The sequence below is a fragment of the Sceloporus undulatus genome, chromosome 2, assembly GCF_019175285.1.
Source record: "Sceloporus undulatus isolate JIND9_A2432 ecotype Alabama chromosome 2, SceUnd_v1.1, whole genome shotgun sequence".
Classification (NCBI taxonomy): Eukaryota; Metazoa; Chordata; class Lepidosauria; order Squamata; family Phrynosomatidae; genus Sceloporus; species Sceloporus undulatus.
The window spans coordinates 80,897,992-80,919,601 of NC_056523.1; the positions used below are offsets into that span (position 1 = coordinate 80,897,992).

Below are 21,610 nucleotides of genomic sequence, written 5' to 3' on the forward strand. Positions count from 1 at the left end.
ACATTGGCAAAGCTAGTACTGGACATAAATGGTAACATCTGGCATCAGATGGAAAGCATACTCCAAAATGTTCTGTGCCAAAAAATTGGCAACCCATGAGTAAGAGACCTTCAAAAAACCTCTTATTAACAGCCCTGCTCAGATCTTGCAAACTCAGAGCCGTGGCTTCCTTGACTTAATTAATCCATCTATGATGCAGTCTAATAAGCATCATCATTTTTTCCAATGTGTCTTTCCAAATGACCCCTATTGACTTCCACTGTACTGGGCATTTTCATCTTTTCCAGTGATGCTTTTTAGCTATTGTCTTTTTGACATTCCACGGTCTCTAAAACTCTCCTCCAGGATCACATTTCAAATTAGTGGAGTCTCTTTGGTGTTAGCTTTTTTCACTAGACAGCTTTTATCTCCATATGAAGACATCACAAACATTATGGCATGGATGACTACGACTCTCTCATATATCAAATGCACCTCCCCCCCAAAAAAAAACCCCTGAAACCTGCAACAGGATTTTAAAAATAGTTGAGACTTTGTTCAATGTTGGTGGAAGAGAAAGCCTCACCAGTGTACTTGTGCAGGATCACACACTATAGCTGATTACACTATGACTCCTACTTGTAAAATGAGGGCTTCAATACCCAGTGTCATTGGTGAGTGTTGAGAACATAAATTGTTTGGGTCTATTGCAAGAATAGTAGGCACTATATGATCCTGCCAGTTTATTCATCCACTTGCTTCATTTATATCCTGTCTTTATTCTCCAAAGGAGGAATCCAAGGCAGCTTACAATTTATAACAAATACCATATAGATAAAGCACATACCAAAGAGTATTATTTAAAAATAAAGCTATGAATAATATTAAAAACAATTTGTGTCCCCAGTTACTGTCAAACCTAAGTTCTCAATCAGATGAGAGTTTTAGTCTCCAACGTGACCAAACGTCTCACTCAGATGAGTTTTAGTCCATCTCCTCAAGGGTCATCATATGAGGAGTGAGAGCTTCTTCTGCCTGCCTCATCTTCTGTTGGTACCCTTTCCCCAACTGCCTTAACAGGTGAGCCCAGCTGGAATAAAGTGGCTCGTGAGAAACAACCACCATGAAGCAAGTGGCTCAGAAAGTTTAGCTCACCTCACCCATCTCACTCAAAGTGCGTGCCCCATTTTTTGTTCTGTATGGTAAAACACAAGCAGTAAGCAAACAATGAATCTTCATTGTGGATGCTGCATTTATTTACATTTAAACATCTAACTTTGGTTCTGATTTTAGAGACCAAGGCCCCATACAGACAGGCCAAAATAAAGCTGCTTTTGGTCACTTTGGAGGTATGCTGTTTAAATGATGCATGCTTCCTAAGAGGCCAAAGGCTGTACCAAAGCTGCACATTTAGGACTGGACCATGGCTTTAGCGTGGTTTGTGGACTCTTAGGACGCATGCATCATTTAAACAGCATACCTCCAAAGTGACCCGAAGCAGCTTTCTTTTGGCCTGTCTGTATGGGGCCCAAGATATACAACAAGGGGACTAGGGACTGCTCATGGAGTTCATTTGCCATGCATAAAGGGTTTATGAAATTTGATTTCAGAAAGGCACTAAAGAGGTCCCCCTACATGAAGGCATGAAAATCCATCTCTTGCAAGACAGCCTATGGCAGACACCCAAATCTGGATTCAACACAGTGAATTTAAGGCCTCTATTTTACTTTGTACCAACTTATAGAGCTTCCTGCTAATTTTCCCCCAGTTAAAATACTAATAGGAACATGGCCTGCCCTGATTCAATGAGACAACAGACACAGTTAAGAGTAAAGTTAAACTTTACTTTACAGTAATTGCTTTCTTTTATATACAAAGAATTACAGTACATATTCTGGGAACACTTGGATAGGGCAACCTTTTTTCCATTACCAAACCAGTTTCACATACACAGTTAAATGTGTAAAGGGAACCAAAAAAAAAAGTAATCAAAGAACTCTTCCTCTTCTATCAATGTGGATATTGTAAACATTTCCCCTGCTGCTCACACAGTACATACTCTGTTGATTTTTTTTCTTTATCCATGCAGAAACACAGCAATTAGGCACTGGAGAGTCATTGCCAACAGGAATTTTGTCTAGGCCTTTTTGTGCAACAGCTCTACTCAGTCACAACCCTCAGTGAAAAACTCTAGATCAGCAACCAGTACGCTTGAGAAGGATGAATGGATATAGATCACTTAGAGAAATGTAAGCTTCCTCTTCTAATGCTCCTTAGCACTGGGTCAGTGCTAATGTCCTCACCTGCCCCCTCTCCCTTTCATGTTGTATTTTCCATTCTAAAGGAGTGAGAAATGTTCTCCAATTCAAGCCCTTCTCCTAACATTCTGAAAACACACTGGGGGAGATCACTACCTTCCTACAGAGGTGCTCTTCTCCAAAGTATTATAGACTTCACAAATTTAAAAGCATCACACCATACAATATTTTGGTGAAATGTGATATACTTTTCAGACATACTCCTCTAGTCACCTCCTTTCTTTTTGCTTAAATGGGAGCAGGGCAGGCCCAAGATACTTTGCTGCCTGAGGTAGAGCAACACATGGCATCCCACATACACCCAAGTCAAGGTGCACAGCATCCGAAGCCAGCCAAGTTGTTCTGGCACATGAGGCAGAAAACCCTGGCAGTAAAAAAATAACAACAAAACAAGCCTAATAATAGTAATAATAATAAACAACTACTCATTTCAGTGAGAAACTGAATCTGCTGCCCCCTGACATCTGTTCACTTTGTCCAATGGCAGGACTGGCCCTGAGCAAGGAGACTGTTTTTTGTGATGCTGCTCAAGAAGTGGTCAAGAGAACCAGAAGGGAGCACAACTGCCTTCCCTCCACAGAGTGCTTGTACAAATGCCAGCTTTTATTTGCTAGAAGCATAGGCGCTTCCAAGATTCTGCTCAATGCAACTAGATAACCCCTATGTGTAAGCAAGCACAGGCCATAAAAGAGAATGGTGGCTTAGGTATGTATATGTGAGCACATGCTTTCTAAGAGTGCAATGGAAACTCCCTTCCTTTCTGAAAATGATTGGAAATTTAAGAGATGAAAGTAGGGCCACTATTAAATGAATTTAGTCTTTTTTCTATTTATTTCTGTAGTTAAAAAGTGAACTCTGAAATCTCTTATTCTTGAAATGGGAAACTATGCTAAGACTATGTGATACAACAATCTGTAAAATGTTATTGTACGCTACCAGCATCGCCACGGAATTGCATCTTACAAAGAAGTCATCAACACTGTGGCTGACATCCTGTTGGTGAATTATTACTTTTTTGGTCATTGCAGAGGTTAGAATTCACTACTGACTGCACAACAACCAAGCTTTGCTCCCCCTCCACCTTTTCTCAGTTGCAACTTCCTGCATTTCCGGGTTGGTGAAGAGCAGTTGGAACAGTAAACAGGTGCTCAAATGGTCTTCCATAGTTAGACACAGGGCAATTACATCATATTCCAGAGGTCCCTAAAGAATTCTATGCCTGTGTGTCCTGCTACAGAAAAATAGCTGGTTGCTTGTATGCTCCCCTCCCCCCTGACAGGAAATGGCTGATTTCCAGGGCTGGGATGCAGCTGAGAAATGGTGGCTTTGTGGGTTGGTCAAGAGATCAACATATCATTAGTGATATCTCCTGATGTAGGATCACCATCAAAAAGATGTCATATACTCAACAGCTTGGTACTAAATTCTTATTAGTAATGTTTGTTAGTAGCTTACAGATTAGCCCCCAAACTGCTGGCTCACCTCAAGAGTTCATGGACATTACCTGGCTCTGTTACACCCAGGGCTACTTATCTTCCATAAGTCTGTGCGCATACTGTAAAATGTAGAATGTGGCTCTGGACACAGCATTCAATATTCTGAGTTTCTCAATGTTCAGTTGTTTTTACATTCATAGGATTGCAAGACGGAGGAGCACCTCCTGGTTGAATTTTACATGTTCAGGGTTAAAGAGAGCTACTGAGTCAAACTTTCAAGAGTTGCAAATTCCTCTTCCCTTTCCATAATTAATGGAACAAGAGAAACAGAATAAGTTACAAAATCAGCAGATCTGTGCAAAACTATTTATTTGCATGATTCTCAGGTCACACAGTCCAGCTATTCTTACCAGAGAATCTGGCCTATCTTGGCATAGACTTCCATGGTCAGAAAGAACAAAGCTCTATACGGTACCACTCTAGGAGTGGAGCACCCCATTTTCTGCTCAAAATACAGAAAAGCATGTATGAAAATATTTGCACACAAGAAGTTTATCAGTGCAATCACAATCCTAGCAAAGTACCATATAAGCAATAACAGCATATACCAAAATGCCAAAATCACATCCAAGGCAAAACCAAATTGTATTACTGGTAGCCCAGCTCTTAGCTATGGCCATTCTAATTCAGGCTAGAGAAAAGGCAAATAACAGAAACACATTCTCTTCAAATTCTATCTATGCCATGTTTCTACCCCACGTTCCTGTGGCTAGCCAATGACACACAGGAGCACAAGAGTACTACAGTCCTCAGACTCTGCTTGGCCAACAGTCCTCCTGATGACACAGGAGTTCTGCCACATGTAAGCAAACAACCCTTCTCATTTCCCAAAGGAAACAATTTCTGGCTTGTGCTGACCAAAGTTCAAGGGGTGTCTTCTTTTTCCCTGCAACACTTCTTGCCTTTGTACGTTGTGGTTTTCCTTGGTTACCTTAATGAACTAGACATTTCCTTCTGTACTTGGCAAGATGCTTTCTGTCTTAAAGTTGTGGGAAAGGATGGGATGGGGAAAGTCTAGGCCAGATACAGCCCCACTCTGGGCTTCTCATAAGGGCTGCGACTACAATGTTTTAATGTACACAGTCCTTACATAAATGTCTGTGATCTTTTCTGCTTCAGATGCTTAGTCAAATCTAGGGGCATCTTGTTCCCATGAAGGAAGTCCTTCAGGGAGTGAGTAGTAGGCTATAAAATTCAACCTGTATAGAAGATCGCAAGGGAAAATATAAGGATACAGCAAGTTGCCAAGCAATCTGTCTGAAATGCCATGCAAATAAAAAAAAAACAAAACTAAACTTACTTCAAAAAGGATTTTCTAGCCCAAGATTCAGAATGTGCTGCACCATGAATCCCCTCATTAGTGTTGCATACTTGCTCCCTAGAACCTGCTCTTCTGAGAAGTCATTCAAAATGAAAATTCTTTGTTTTAAAGATTTAAAAGCCTCCACCAAAAATATTCACAGTTTATTATTTTTCCATGAAACAAATAGCTAGTTAAAACACGACATTGCAAGAACAGAGTTCGACAAAGCAGTGCAGGAATCTTTCTTGTTACAGGTACAGCTTGCTGAGGGAGGCTGGCACAAAGGAAGTCCTAAACACACAATCTACATGACAAAGTCCAGCTCATGGGAAGGCCTAAATATGTAAAATTTAAAGCTTTCCCCCCACACGAGTAATACTTAATATGCTGAGCCTCATGACTGGGTTGGCTGGCTTGCTTAAAAAGATGGGGTTTTTTCCCATTTAAAAATGTTTTAGTAAAATGCCCTTGGCTTAGTGTTTCTGTTTCAATCATTCAGAAGAATTGTCCTGTTTCCCTTTGTTCAGGAGTCACGCAGAAACAAAACATGTTTGCATTTCCCCATTTTCAGCAACGATTAGTGCTTGGCTTGCAGGTCTTCCAGGAAAACCAATGTTAAGCACTAAGATTCCATTCGCCACATGCTGTGCAAAGTCACTAGCTGCACTTGGAGAGGGTGAAATGGTTGAGAGGAGAAGATGAGATGCACAACTGTGTAGGGAATGCTGCGTAGTGCCGAGCAGGTACCGTCATTGTGGAAAGCCAACATCAGAAAAAGTAACAGATCAGAATCTGAAATGCCACTGTATGGTACAAACTGCAATACTGGTAAATTTCCTACAGAACCTGAGTTACCCCAGTGTTATCTGTTCCAAGGTGAGAGGATCTGAGTTGGGATAGGACTAGAACTCCTGCTCTGCGCAGAAACCTGGAAATCTAAAAAGGACAAAACGGGAGCTGGTAAAAAAATTAAGTTCTGCTTAAAGCTGCGTGAATCCAATTGCCCAGACAAGTAAGAACATAAAAGGAAGCAAACATTAGCCATGAGTGTGGATGGAGGTGATGGTAAAACTGCTTCCTGATATCCTAGTGTTGAACTGAAATAACCATGTGAAGTACCTGCATGGCGGGTTGCCTCTCCTACATCCAAGATCAGCAGAAACACAGGCTTAGATAGTAACTTTTCTGATCCCCAGCTACAGTACTACAGTGAACCATGCCAATCTTAATTTTTGTCTGAACATAACACTTCTGCCTGATCAGGTAACACTACATGTTTCCAACAGGTTTACCAACCTGGCGACCTACCAGGTATAGAATGCTGCACTGACTGAAAAATGGAGTTGTAGGAAAAGAACAGAGATTTCAACCAGATGCTGGAGCCCTTCACATTCCAGTGTGAGAACTATAACATTAACTACCACTGAAGAGACTCTTCAGTGTAGCCCACTTAAATTCAAGTCTCTTTCAGCATTATATATGTATGTATATTCATGTACGTATGTTATATGAGATATGTATTAAGCCAGAACCTAGTGAGGGTAAGATTAATAAGATTTTTTCCATCATGGGTTACATGAATTCTCAAATGGGCTACTGTTCTGTTCCACCTTATGAATTAGGCTATATTTTAGTCTAGAGCTTGAAAGGGTTACCTTTTTGGACCGCAACAGTGGCCATGATAATTGAGAGGTTCTGGAAATTGCACTCCAAAAGAGAAACATTTCCAAATTCTGCTTCAGCAGAGGAATACACCAAAGATGACCACAAACAATTCTAAGCATGTTTGCTGTGCAAGAGGGCAAAATCAGTTTCATTTGTCTGCAATAACTAATAATTATGGCTTCAGAGACAAAAGGATAGTAAACAGCCATGATGCACTGTAGAAACCAGAGGAGAGTTTTATTCATTTTTCTATTCTGCAGTTGCTCTCAGTGGTCAAAATTCTATTGAAGTGGGAGCTCTGGCTACATTGCACTGAAGATGTTAATTCCCAAGCAAGCATACTACTAGATGGTAAGTTTAAACTTCTTTTCACTAAACCTCCAACTTGTCAGATCTATGGGGGAACCTCAGGTGTTCCCAGTAGAGTGAACTGCTCTGCCTGGCAGAACTGACATCTCAACAAACTTCAAGTATTTTTCTTCTTCCAAAAAGCACCTGTATCTGATAAGCTTTGACCTGGCAGTATATCTTCAAGCAAAACATTTCTAAACAGAACTGTGAGGAAAGAAAATTAGGGAGAAAAAACAGTCAAATCCCTTCCTTTCACTTCTCCCGATAACAGGCATATGTAAGGTGCCAGTGCAAAATGGCTGACTAACATCTAGTGGGAACAGATGGAAGGAAACCTATTTTTTTGGAACTATGGAGGGATACAGTCTAGGAAATACATTATTAATGCAAGCCTGTCACTCAGACATGCAGAATTAGTAACGTGATTATTTCAATGGAATCAGAGATGATATCCACAGTGGATTCCTATATTTCAGCTTTATTGTTTGCAAAAGGAAGAAGGAATAGACCATCTACATTCTTGCTCCTTGGCTGGGCATTACTGAGATTTGGTAAATGTACCTGTATATGTTTGATGGGATGCTGTTGAAGGTTAAGGATCTGGGGAGGTGGTTTTTTAAAAAAACAAAACAATAAACAAAAACAAAATACCCTTCCCCATACAATTAAAAAACAAAACGGAACAGAACAAATACGTTGACCCGTCTGGCCTCAAACTGGCTTCACTTAGGTTTTGACTCAGTAGGTTCGTGGCCAGGAGAGTCCTGGTTCAGTACTAGCACCACATTTTGTTCAGACAAAGGCAAAACGTCCTGCCCCACAGGTGTTTGTGCTTTCCCAGCGAGCCAAGAGATCTGCTCAAATGTCTGAATGTTTCTGGGCAGCCATGAAGCTTGTCCGGAAGGCAGTGGAGCTTCCCTTCCAGGCCAAGGGGGTTGTTCAAATGTGCACAATCTTTCTGTTGACCAAAATGTCTGCTCCGTGGAGGGTGCAGATGCCCCTTGGCCTGAACAAAGACTGTGCTCAGGAGACTGCAGTTTCTCAGCTGTCCAAAGTGATTGCTCCATGGATGGCAGCACTTTTGCACTAAGCCAAGGGGTCTTTTCATGGATTTGCAAGTTCTCTAAGGGGCAAGTTGTCTGTCCCATGTATGGAGAAAATTTCCCTGCAGGCCTACAAGACTGCTCCTCAGACACAGGTGTCCGTTCTTTCTGCTGAGTATTCTGCTCCAGTGTCCCAGAGCCTCTTTCTTTTGGTTGAGCATTCTGGTCAACAGGCCTTAGGGCCTTCTCTGAAAGCAAGGGTCTCGGATTTAATGGGGCAGGAAGCCTGTCAGACAGCTGAGACCTCAGGCATGTAGTAGTAGAATCCTTCTCTGATGGAACAGACCGAGCATCCATCGTAGTAGAAAGCCTGTTGGGTGTCTGAGGCCGAGTTCCCACAGAAGTGACTGACTTTTCTGTTGGTTTAGACCTCAGAGCTATGGGGGCAACTGGCTTGACCAGTAGCTGAGATTTGGGGCTCAGTGAAGTAAAATGTTTGCCTGGGCCCTGAGGTAGTGAGCCAACAGGGATGGCCCTATCCAGTGGCTGAGGCCTCAAAGACTCAGGTGCTACCACTTTGTCTAACATATGGACCTTTGGTATTTCTGTGGCAGCTGATTTGTCTAACATTGGTGATGTGGGTCTGTCTGCAGGAAGTGACACATCTGACCCCTCAGGCCCTGGGACTTCCACTGTACAATTTTTGTCTGTTGTCTGAGGTCCTGATGCCTCTGCAGCAGATGGCTCATCCTGAGATCCTGATGCCTCTCTGGTAGATGGATGTTCTGAGGGCTGTAATTCCTCAGTGGAGGCTAACTTTTCTGAGGACTGATGATTCTGGGCAACAGTGGAGGCTACTTTTTCAGAGGGCTGTAACCTCAGGGCCACAGTGGAGGGTGATTTTTCTGAGGGATGCAGCCTAAGGGCCAAAGCAGAGAGTGGCTTGTCTGATGACTGCAACCTAAGGGCAAGGGCTGAGGATAATTTGTCTGAGGGTTTTAACCTCAAGGCCAGAGTGGAGGACAATTTGTCTGAGGGCTTTAAACTCAGGGCCAGGGTGGAGGGTAGTTTGTCTGATGGCTGTAGCCTCAATGCCACTGTGGAGGGTGGTTTATCTGAGGACTGTAGCTTCACTGCGACAGAGGAAGGAGGCTTCTCTGAGGACTTTAGTCTCAGAGCCAAAGAAGAGGAAGGTGATTTATCTGAGGGTTGCAGCCTCAGGGCCACGGTCAGAGGTAACCTCTCTGATGGCTGTGATTTCGGGCCTGTAGCTGCAGGCTGCTGGTCTGATGGCTGAGTATTTTGACAGCCAGCTGTTGATTCTGTGGAAGGCGCATACTCACGAATCTCTCCCGGCTCTAGAGGGTTAGGTCCACAGGGATCATGTTCTGTGCATGACAGGCGTCCGTCCAATTTAGAGATGAACAGCATTCCTTCTCGATGTTGCTTGCAGAAAGATCTGGGACACATCTCACAGAATGAAGCTGCTTCTTTACTGCACACATCACACTGATGCCAAGGACACTCCCATTTCCCTGCAGAAAGGGAAAAAAAGACAACTTGAAAGAGGTTGGACAGGGCACTAAGATGCCCTTACTAATGCAAAGCTGTTCAGGGAATATCTGCTAAATCAGTCTCAAGTAAGTAGACATCTAGCTGTTAGTATAAAAGTGTTGGGTACCTTCAAGTCATTTCTGACTTATGGCAATCCTAAAGTGACAATGTATAGGGTTTTCTGAGTCTGAGAGTGTGTGACTTACCCACTGGGTTACTATGGCTGAATGGGAATTCAAACCTTGGTCACAGTCAAATGGTCAAACCACTATACCATGCTGGCTATGTGCAGTATTTATCTAAAACAACTTTGGTTCCAATCAGTTCTAATCCCTTCCAATAAACTTAGTTTTACTTCAAGCTATGAAAATAGTGCAAATTCAGATTAAATTTTCAAACTCAGTTCATATATTCTAAACAATTTAATCTGTAACTTCTAAACAAAATAGTCTGTAATTTCCTTCTTAGCATTTTGGCTTTTCCTGAGGTGTTAAAAACATAGTTTTTAATAGCTAATATTATCTTGTGAAACAAAACTACAGTTCTGAACTAAGAAGAAGTGTTTTATAAGGAGAAACCATTGTTCTGGAAAACATGGAATGGCCTTATCGTACTGACAAACAAAGCTGGGAATCTATATTTAGGGAAAAGGCAAGGATCCTTAAGCATATATAAGGGAAGGATCGCCAAAAGCACATGAGCAGAGCTTTGCAGGATAACATTTTGAGGCTCTGCATTAGGGATAGGCACACACCCATGGTTGGCAGACCAACTTCAGCCTTTCCAGGCTCCTCCTAGTAAACTGAACTGTTCCTCCAGCAGGTAACTGGAAATGACATTCCAGCTGGCTGCAGTGTCACTTGTGGCCACTTTTTGGCTGCTTCAGGTGCTGTTTTTGGCTGTTTCATGGTGAGACTGAAACATTATATAGGATCAAAACAACACGCCCTTTCATTGTCTTTTTTGCCCTCCTCCCCCCCCCCCCAAATTGGTATGAGAAAACATTTCTTCAGTGTTTTTTTTACAGGTTCAGGATAGTTCAGCATTGGTTTCAAGGGCTGCGCTGGCCCACTTCAAGGGTTGCATGCATCCCACAGGCTACACAATATCAATGCCTTATCCAGATTAATTTTACACATGAATATCTGACCTCAAAAGGAATCAATTAGGACACTGTGGCCTGGTACAGACTACTGGAAAGCGGTGGTCTGGGGCCGATTTTAGGGCTTGGGAATGCAGAATGTCTACATGCTCCCGAGCCCTACTGCGAGGCCCCGTCCACATAGGGTTGCCATAAATCAGGACCTCCGAACCGGGACAAATGTAGGACAACATTTTCAAATGTAGGACACTTTAAAAAAAAAGCAGATCCAAGCCTCTCCCTCCCAGTTTCACTTTCCTCTCCTCCCCCCACCCGACCCCTTCGGGGGAGAGGAAATCCCCAGAAAGGAGAAGCCTGGGCAGCGGAGGACAAGCCTAGACCGAGGACGCAGGCTCCTGAGGGACTTGTGTGCTCGGCCCAGGCCTGTCCTCCGAGGCCACTCTCCTCTTCCCAGACCTCCCCTTTCCCCCAAAGGAAGGCAGGAAAGGAGAGGAGAGACCTGGGCACTAGCCCGGTCCTGCTCTTCCCGGACCTCCTCTTTCCTGCAAAGGGCTCTTTTTGGAGCCCTTTGAAGAGAAGGGAAAGGAGCGAGGACTTGGCGGCTGTGGAGGACAGCCCCCCGGCCTCTCCTCAGAGGCTTCATTTTCCTCAGGACAAAGGGAGAAGCCTGACCGAAGCAGGGAAGGTAAGTAGGGAACTAGGGAGGGAAGGAGGGAAGGGGGAGGCAAGGCGAGGGACTTTTGTCCCCAATCCGACGTCCCATGCTTCTTCACCGAGACTCTACTGTACACAGAAAGTGCTCTTTGGGGGGAAAAACCTTTGAAAATGGGCACCCACCTCCTCCTCCTCCTGTTTCCCCCTCCTCCTTCTCCTCGCCATGCACTAAGAAAGGGCACTTTTCCCTCCCCCTGGCTGGCCCAGAGTCTCACTCCTCCTCCTCCTCCAAGGGTCTACCTCCTCCTTGAGGCTGGCCAATGGCAGAGTGGGGCTGGAAACAGCTCCGCTCCAGCTGCTGTGCCATTGGCCAGCCAGCCTCAAGGGGACGAGTGTTCCCTTTAGGTGCGATGGCTGCCGGCCGGGCCCAAGCCCAGGATTTAGAGTGAACCGGACCTGCAAAAACCGTTACAAGCACAGGCACAGCAGGGTTATGCCATCCCTACGTCCACATGGGGACTGTCATGATAATGCAGGCATGGTGCAGCACCTAAACATCGCCACGCCGTGTATGTGACATCGGTATACACAAGTGTGCCAATGGTGCAACAATGGCGCCCAGCACGTGGACTAAAAAGAACCCGCGGGTTCCTTTTAGTCCTGATGGAGGCTGCACCGTTTGGGTGGTGCAGCCTCCTTGCAGCATAAAAACAGGTGGCTACAGACCACCCTTTCAGGGTCATCTGTTGAGCCCCTAAGATTCAAAAAGCTATGAGAGATGGTCTAAGGGCGAAACTCCATTTTCCTTAATGTCATCGCTATCACCTTGAGGTAAACACTCAGAGATTCTCTTGTTCTCATTGGTTTCTTAATGCCATTGTTCATAATAATTAATTTCATAGGTTGACCTTTTCTGTCATCCTGGTTCATTCTAAAAGCACATACGTTCAATAGCAACTGTATATCCACACAACATAGTCACCTCGTATCCAAAGAGACACTTAGTGGGGAATTATAAAAACCTGGGCATTAGCTGGATGGGAAGCAGCATACCTCAAACCTTTACTATTTAGTCAAAAGGAAAAGTGTGAAGCTAAGGGCCCTTTACTTGTCCCATTTTCATCTTCCCTTGGGTCCCTTATCAGAAGAAAGTTGGAGTATAAATTCAATCACACTATTGTAGTGGCAGAATTTTCCTGTTATAATAGAAAGCTATAGAAAAATGGAGTCGCCTTTGTTAGTCAGAGAAACAGTTTTTTAAAATGAGGCTTGGAAACTAGAGAAAGTTAGAGAAAAGGCATGGTGAGTGCATTGTGACCTGGCACCAGCAGAACAAGACATAACATACACAGTTCAAGATAAGGAGACATTGCTGATGTTCAGAAGGAAGGCTACTGAAGGCTGCTGAATTCCTGAAGGAGGGGTGAAAGGTGGAAACTGCAGTTTTAATATATGCATATATCTCTGTGTCTTGATTGTAAGAATTCTGTATGTTTAAATTGTAATTAGCCAATGAGATGTGATAAAGGAGCTTTTTTGTGTAATTGACTATAAAATTAGGCCATCTTGTCTTGTTCTGGGCCTCAGCTTTTGGAACTTGAATTCCACTGAGTTCATATTTCCTTTGTCGACAACTGGAAAATAAATTTATGGATTTTCAGATTACTACATCCTCTGCTAATTCTTTGCTCTGCCAAACCTAAAACTTTGTGTCTCCTGAAATTTCTATCAATCCATAAAGGCATTTCTTTCCAAAGTTAGGCCCTGTTCAGACCGGCCATTAAGACCGACATAGGGGAGGTGTTAGGGTGACGCGTCCCCAGACGACTGCCACGACTCTGTCCCAGGGCGTCATGATGCTGCATGCCGCTCCACATAGCGTGCTGTGTCATGGTGCTCCTCCAGCGCTGCATCCATATGATACAGCACCAAAAGAGTACTGCCAAGCCGCAACAATGCAGTTATGGCGCCCTTTTCTGGGTGCAAAAAGGAACAGCTTTTTTCAGCTCCTTTTTGCACCCTGTAAAGGCCAGATTGAAGTTGTGGCATGCAGTTGTGAAGCCCTGATCTGGCTGAAAAATGGGCGGCTCCATGCCGCCCCTTTGGGGCTGTTTGAACAGCCCCTAAATTGTGAAGGGAGAGTCTACATTTCTAGAAGGTCACCCCAAGGTTTAAGCAACAAGCCAAAATATAGCTAGGTGGAAAAAAATATCTAACAAAAACAATAAAGATTAAAGATAGTGATGGGTGGGTTGACATGTATGTGACAGAATGTACTTCTACTATTAAAAGAGGAGCCCTGGTAGCACAGTGGTTAAATGCCTGTACTGCAGCCACTCACTCACAAACCATAAGGTTGCGAGTTCAATACCAGCAAAAGGGCTCAAGCTCAACTCAGGCTTGTATCCTTCTGAGGTCGCTAAAATGAGCACCCAGATTGTTGGGAGCAATTAGCTTACACTTTGTAAACCATTTAGGGAGTGCTTAAGTGCACTGATAAGCGGTATAGAAATGTACTTGCTATTGCTATTAAAACAGCAATTCAGATCAACTTCTGGGTATTTGATCCCTTGTCTCTCTCATCAGGTATGCACTGAGTTGCCACTGACTACAGAAAACCTTGCTAAGCTAGGGCAGTATCTTTCCTTCCTCAAAAGGCAGTTTCATTAGTAGAGCCCTTGTGCTTTGTGTCTATGAATAATAAACAATACACTTCTCCCTCCAAATTTGCGGACTTGTAGTCTGCAGTCTTGGTCCTTCATGGACGACAAGCGGGGAGGGATAAAATGGTGCATACATCCAAGGCACGCGTGCAGTGCCATATGCAGAAGCGCACGGACATTATAACAAATGGCAACTTGAACATTTGCATTTTTCCGGATTTGGGGGGGGGGGATGTGTGTGTCCAGACTGGATCCCCTGCAAATCAGTAGGGACGCCTGTATATTACTGACCTGCAGGTCGCCTGGTCAAATTGAGACAGTCAGCATGATACACTTTGGGACAGCCTGGTCTCTTGCAGGAAACCAGCTGTCCTCCATCCCCACAGCTGAAACATTCATCTTCTCGCTCCTTCATGATTCCTGCTTGTGACTTGCGTTTCCCATATCGTCTCCTGAACTTCTTAGATTTATCTTCTGATGCAGGGGGCTGATTCTGGAGAGAAATCAATTACAATGAATAACTGTTTGGAGGGAAACACTCCCCATACCTCTCTTTGAACAACATTTTTAATTGACCTAAGGAAGTACCATGAGGACAATGGATAATGGCCACCTCAATTCCTTGAGGGTAGAAAGAGCCAAATCCTGACTAAGCCAATGTATTTAGATTTTATTTTCCTATTGTGAACAAACCTAAAAAGGGAGAGGTCTCCTCTGCTATGAATTGCACTTCTATTGCTGATCTAACAAAACTAGATTTGTGTTGGCTTACAGGAGACATTAAGGTATAACAACATCTGACCTGAGCAAATGTGAATCCTTTCTTCCAGTTTTTGCATTTCCACTGGTTTAAAGAATCAGGCTAGGCAATATCTTAAAAGGGTGATGCTTTTATCAACAGCAGCAACTTCCCCAGCATCAGTGATAAAAGATGGGTGCACTAAACTGAAAAACCTCCAATATCATAAAGAAATATGTGAGGACACTGCAGCTGAAGGAAGAAATCCAAAGAGGGATTATTATACCTTTGGTCGTACACCAAGGAAGCCACTGCAATTTGGAGCACCACATTTGCAAACTGTCTTCCCATTCCCCAAACATTCCAGGTTATAGTTGAATGTTAGCTCGGTTCCTGGTAATCAGAGAAATCAATCAGACCCATCTGGATTGCAACAGACCTTTAAGCATGAAGTTCAGCTTTTAGTAAAGGAATTAAACATTTAAAACTAGCAAAAATTATTTAAAAGTATTGAGGGAAACTTGCTGCATTTATTTTCCATGGACTTGATATCCCATCTGAATCTACTCCTCAATGAAAGGCAAAGTGGTAACATTAATAAAATTAAAATAAGGGAAATTAAATTAAAACATAGCATAGATGGAGAACCCATTGACAGAAAGAAAGAGAAGCATTTAACCAGTTCAAAACCCTTAAAAAGCAACCCAGCTTAAAATACCAACAGCCTGTTAGAATAAAGCAGCCACTGACAGCCAGAGGAACAAGAGGAGACTAACTTAACTTCCCTTTGCAAAGAGATCCAGAGCCTGGGAATGGCCACTAGGAAAATCCTCTCTCATGTCCTCACCACATGTGTCTCCAATAGTAGTAAGACTGAGAAAATGGCCTCCCCCTGAAAACTTTAACATCCAGCAAAGCTCAGTTGGAACAATATGGTCTTTCAGATAGCCTGGTTTCAGGAAATAACATTTTGAATTGTACCTGTTAACAGACAAAGAAGTTCTGTGCTCCCTGTAATCAGCTCTAGGCAACATTATAGCTACAGCATTCTGGCCTTGCTGTTGTTTCTGAACACTTTTTAAAAGTAGCCCCATAAAACTCAGAGGCAGGCGAGCACCAATAGCTCATGACTTACTGTATTTTCATGACCTTGTTCTCTAAAGGCCTCTTTGCAGAAGGTGAATTTCCAAACGCAGGATGACATTTCCTACACTGTCAATCTATAGTATAATTTTCCAAATGTGGCAAACACCATGTTGCTGAGGATTGAAGAAAGCTGCTGCCAGATACAGCTCCCTGCTTCATGTACAAACGTGGTAAGAACTCAGACATGCATTTGTTACATGTTTTGAAGTACATGAGTAATTAAGTCATGTTCATGTTAATAAATTACTCCTTCGCAAGAATCAATATCTTCTGTGAATAGCTGTATTAGTGAATTTTGGATACATTACAGGCTTTTATACTTCTTCTCTTCAGTGTGCTTCTTACCAATGTCTGTTTACCAGGCTTCATCAACCAATATAACCTTCTATTACTTTCAAGCACATGAGAACAAAGCACCTAAGAGCACTACTTACCAGCCTTAATATTTGTAAGGGCAAAAAGGCCAACCCGGGTATCTCCATTCACTGACCACTTCTGTGTCTCACAGTTTGGCTGGCAGCAATGATTCATAAATCGAGCATAATTACCCTTTGGTCCAGCATCAATGATTCGATCCTAAAACCAAAGGAAAGAACTTCTTTTCAATTACAACTAGACATTCACACACACATACACACACACATATACAGTGCCACAAGAAACAACCATACCTCACTTGAGATACAGAAAACAGAAACCTTTTTCACATACCTTGTCTAAAGTTAGCATGTAAAAGTTAGTGATATCATGCTCTTGAGCATAGCGGATTCTGGCTCGGCATTCCTCCTCATCTATCAGTTCTCCCACATACTCATTCACAAATTCACCCTGAAAATGTGTGGATGGGAAGAGGTGAAACAAGTACTTTGAATACAAAGCTATCAGCACAAATAGTTTTGTGGGGAATGAGGACAGAGAGAGCTACACCATAAAAATAAAAATTATCATTCATAACTGAGAGATACACTTTTGATGAAAGCCAACAGCTTAAGTAGTCTCTGGAGAAAGAGTATGTGGACGCACTCGCTTAATTTTATGTGCAGAATTACTATTCAACGATAATTTAGTGATAAAATTATTGTCATTGTCTCAGATGAGTTAATTAGAGCACTTCTCTACAAAAGATTCAGCTGGTGCAGCATACAAGCAAAAGGGTGACACTCTCTATTTGAGGGGGCTGGGTAGTCTGTACCTACCACCAACTCTGCAATGGCTATACTAATGACTTATTTCCTCCCAAGCTCCAAGTTCTGGTCTTAATATTATCTGACAGTGTCCATTTGTTTCATCTGTATATTTGCTTAGAAGTACACTCCAGCTTTTGAATATGTTTATTCGTACCATTTTATGAACTTATTTTAGCCCTAAGATCAGCATCACAGGCTATTGCTTTCTAGGTTTCCATTCAGAAGTTGGGTCCTGTGGGACACTTTCAGTGCTGGTCAATCATCTATAGAACTCCCTCCTCTAAGAAATCTAGCAAATCAAGCACCTGAGATATATAACTTAAATAAATAATAAAACTTTTATTTATATCCTGCTCTTCTACCATAAGGCAATCAGAGTGTCTTACAGTATAAAAACATCAAATACAAAACACAATATATCATAACCCCCTCTCTTAAAAAAGAATTAAACATATTACTATTAAAATCACTCTATTAAATAAACTGTTAAAACCAATAACAACAGACGAGTAGTGGCATAATATAAAATATGCAGCATATGTGGGGGTTCTTTCATGCTGCTGAAAGAGATCCATCTTAATACAGTAGCTTTTTTGAAGCTATCCAGTTTGGTGATTTGATGGATCTCATCTGGCAAATTGTTCCACAATCTGGGAGTGGTTGCGGAGAATGTCCTCTGGGAGGTTGTAGCCAGTTTGGCCTTTTTTGGCTGCAATAAATTCCTCCCAGAGGACCTGAGAGTGTAGGGTGGATTATATGGAAGTAGGCGATCCTTTAGATAGGTTGGACCCAAGCCATGTAGAGCTTTAAAGGTGATAACCAACACCTTGTACTGTGCCTGGAAGCCAATAGGCAACCAGTGGAGTGACTTTAAGATGGGTGTTATGTGGTCACTCTTAGATTTTCCGGTGACCAGCCTGGCTGCCATATTTTGTACTAATTGAAGCTTCCGATCTAAGCACAAGGGTAGCCCCATGTAGAGTGCATTACAGAAATCAAGTTGTGAGGTTACCAGAGCATGTACTACAGTTTCAAGGTCCCTTACTTTCAGGAAAGGGCGCAGCTGGCCTATCAGCTGAAGCTGATAACAGGCACTCCTGACCGTTGCATTCACTTGATTTGTCATGTGAAGTGATGGATCTAGGAGCAACCCCCAGACTGCGAACACAGTCCTTTGAGGAGAGCATGACCCCATCCAGAACTGGAGGTTGCAACTCAATACCTGGTTTGGGGGCCCCTACTGTAAGTACCTCTGTTTTGTCTGGATTCAACTTGAGCTTGTTTTTCCTTATCCAGTCCATTATTGCTTCAAGACACTGACTGAGAGGAGAAATACCATCTGTTGTCTGAGCTGCTGACCGGGACATGGAGAAATATATTTGGGTGTCATCAGCATACTGATAACATCCCGCCCCATGACTACGGATGATTTCTCCTAGTGGCTTCATATATATATATACTCATCCCTCCATATTTGCGAACTTGATATTTGCAGATTTGATTATTCACAGATTTGATTAATATATTCTCTCTAGGAATATCTAGGTCCTCTAGTGCATACGGAGGGACAAGTGTATACTGAATAACATTGGGGACAGGATGGTGCCTTGAGGGATACCACATTTAAGCTCCACTTTTGAGGAGTGGCAGTCCCCGAGCATCACCCTCTGGAATCTGCCTGAGAGGAAGGATCGAAACCATTGCAATGCAGTGCCTCCAATTCCTAACTCTCAGGCGTTCCAATAGCATGTTGTGGTCTATCGTGTCAAAAGCTGCTGAGAAGACCAGAAGCACCAACAGGGTCACGCTTCCTCTGTCGATGAAATGAAATTCTTTATTACGGTCAAAGACCAGCATCAATATAAGATATAATATAGGAAAATAAAATAATACACATAAAAAGATTGCTTGGGATAAAAATCTGCCAACTAAAAATGTAAATAATTTGTTTCTGTAACCTTTAAGATTGCTTCAATTAAAATAAAATAAACCTTTATGGGCTTCCGCCCTTAAGAAATAATAAAAGTAGATTAGTGATATCAGATTTTTACCAGACATGCAGTACCAGACATGACACAATATTATGTATTTAACTTTGATCAGTTGTTCTTTTCCTACAAGTGATTGCTAATGCAGAAAATTATGCCACTTTATAAGTTATATGTGAGTTCTAGTCTGTCGATGCCTAGACAAAGGTCATCAGCTAGAGCAACCATGGCAGTCTCCACCCCATATCCTGTCTTGAAGCACGTTTGAAATGGATCCAGATAATCGGTTTCTGCCAAGTTGACTTGGAGTTGGAGGGCCACAGCCCTCTCGATCACCTTCTCAAAAATGGCAGATGGGAAACAGGCCTATAGTTTTTCATATCCAGGAGGTCCAGGAAAGGTTTTTTCAGGAGCAGCCTAATGACCACCTCCTTTAAACAAACTGGAACACAACCTTCCCTAAAGGCACTGTTGACGCCTCTTCGGAGAATTGTCAACAAAACAACCCCCCCCCCCCCCCCCGACGGCCAACCATGATAGGCAGGGATCAAGGGGGCATGTCATCTTCTTCACCTTTCCAAGGATCTTGTCCACGTCATCAGTACTCACAAGCTCGAATTGATTCAGTTTAATCTCAATAACGGGTTAAATGGACGCCTCATCAGTCGATTCTTTTGTAATCCCAGCGTCCAAGTCGGCTCTTATCTGAGAGATTTTATCTGCGAAGTAGTTGTTAAAAGCATCACAGAAGGCTGTTGTCGGGTTAAGTAAAGGGTTCTGCACAGGTGAAACCTGTGTCAGTTCCCTCACCACCCTAAACAGCTTTGCTGGACGGGACTCCACAGATATGATACGTGCAGAGGAGAATGATATCTGCACAGCATGTATTGCCTTTCTATAGGAACAAAGAAATTTCCTATGACGAGTTCTGCCAGATAAGTCGAATGTCATGCCAGACATGCTCAGTTGTCGTCCAACCCGCTTCATTTTCTTCAGATCTTCCGTGTACCATAGTTTGCTGTTAGAAGCAGGTTGGAAAAGACGCTTGGGAGCAACTGTGTTGATAGCCTTGACAAGATCGGTATTCCAGGTATTGACCAAAACTTTGACAGAATCACCGCTGTTACTAACCAAAGAACCCTCTAAGGCTTTCTGGAATCCAGCTGGTTCCATTAACCTCCGAGGATGGACCATTCTAATGGGTCCTCCACACAATCCCCCCAACAGGGCGGACTATGGCTCTTAGTTCATCCTTGACCAGGAGATGATCCGTCCACGATAGTGCAGTGGTACTAATTCTCTCTGCCCACAGATATTCCTGCTCCGTACTGAAGACCGCATCAAGGGTATGACCTGTGCAATGCGTTGGCCTGATGACCAATTGGGATAGGCCCATGCCTGTCATGGATTCCATGAACTCCCGAGCCGCACCTGTTAAACTGGTCTTGAGTGGGATGTTGAAGTCTCTCAGAATTAGAAGTCTGGGTGACTCCAACAGCAACTCTGAGACCAGCTGCATCAGCCTGGATAGGGAGTCTGTTCAGCAACGGGGTGGATGGCATACCAACAGAATCCCTATAATATCCCTGGTCTTCAGGCTTAGGTACATATATTCGAAGTAGTCTGTTTTCCGGATCGGTATCCTGGTCAAGGTAAGATTATCTTTGTAGACCAGAGCCACTCCGCCCCCTCGCCCACTTTCCCTTACCTGCTCACTAATGGAGTACCCGGCTGGGAGAGCTTGATTCCAAGTGATGGCACTATCATCCCCAGCCAAGTTTCGGTAAAACAAGCCAGGTCGGCTTTCTCATCCACAAGGAGATAGTGGATGATGTGAGTTTTATTCTTATAAGAATCACATCATCCACAATCTCCTTGTGGATGAGGAAGCCGAACTGACTTGTTTTCAGAGACCTGGCTGGGGGATGATAGCGCCATCACTTGGAATCAAGCTCTCCCAGCCGGGTACTCTGTTAGTGAGCAGATAAGGGAAAGTGAGCGAGGAGGTGGAGTGGCTCTGGTACTGTAAACTTGTACTGTAAAGGGTAAAGTAAAAGGCTAACATTTTCTTTCATTTAATAATCAACTCAATCTGAATTACAGTATGTCCACGTCATACACGGACGCACCATATGTGGCTTTCAGCTTACACTGAAAGCCATGTGCAGGGAAAAGCAACAGCATGTGTGCCTATGGCACGTGCACTGTGCTGTACCATGTGCATGAGCCCTATTGTTTTCAATGGGGCTCGAGCATTCACATAATTTCCCTTACGTGGGCTGGTGGTGGTCCACAATGGATCCCCTGCATAAGGTAATGGGGCGGGGGCGGGGCTTGAGAAATAATTTAAGTGACAGTTTTGATGTAGGAACATGTGGTTATCAGCAACGGTCCACCACAGTTCTTTGTGTCTCTTTCTTAA

At 43.2% G+C, this 21,610-nt stretch overlaps 1 protein-coding gene across 10 annotated transcripts in view; it reads right to left on the reverse strand.

The window, feature by feature from the left end:
• Positions 1-1,802: 1,802 nt before the first annotated feature.
• NSD1 (nuclear receptor binding SET domain protein 1) overlaps positions 1,803-21,610 on the reverse strand; it is a 112,935-nt gene continuing 93,127 nt past the window's right edge. For 5 of the 10 annotated variants that reach the window (XM_042451801.1, XM_042451800.1, XM_042451802.1 and 2 more), the window contains exons 19-23: positions 16,725-16,841; positions 16,448-16,589; positions 15,154-15,260; positions 14,420-14,621; positions 1,803-9,690 (exon numbers count right to left, since the gene is read on the reverse strand). In XM_042451801.1, coding sequence (XP_042307735.1) covers positions 7,835-9,690; positions 14,420-14,621; positions 15,154-15,260; positions 16,448-16,589; positions 16,725-16,841 — 2,424 coding nt within the window. In that variant the 3' untranslated portion in view covers positions 1,803-7,834. Of the gene's footprint in view, positions 9,691-14,419; positions 14,622-15,153; positions 15,849-16,447; positions 16,590-16,724; positions 16,842-21,610 lie in introns of those variants that run through there. The other 5 variants (XM_042451805.1, XM_042451807.1, XM_042451809.1 and 2 more) reach the window with 5 other exon arrangements.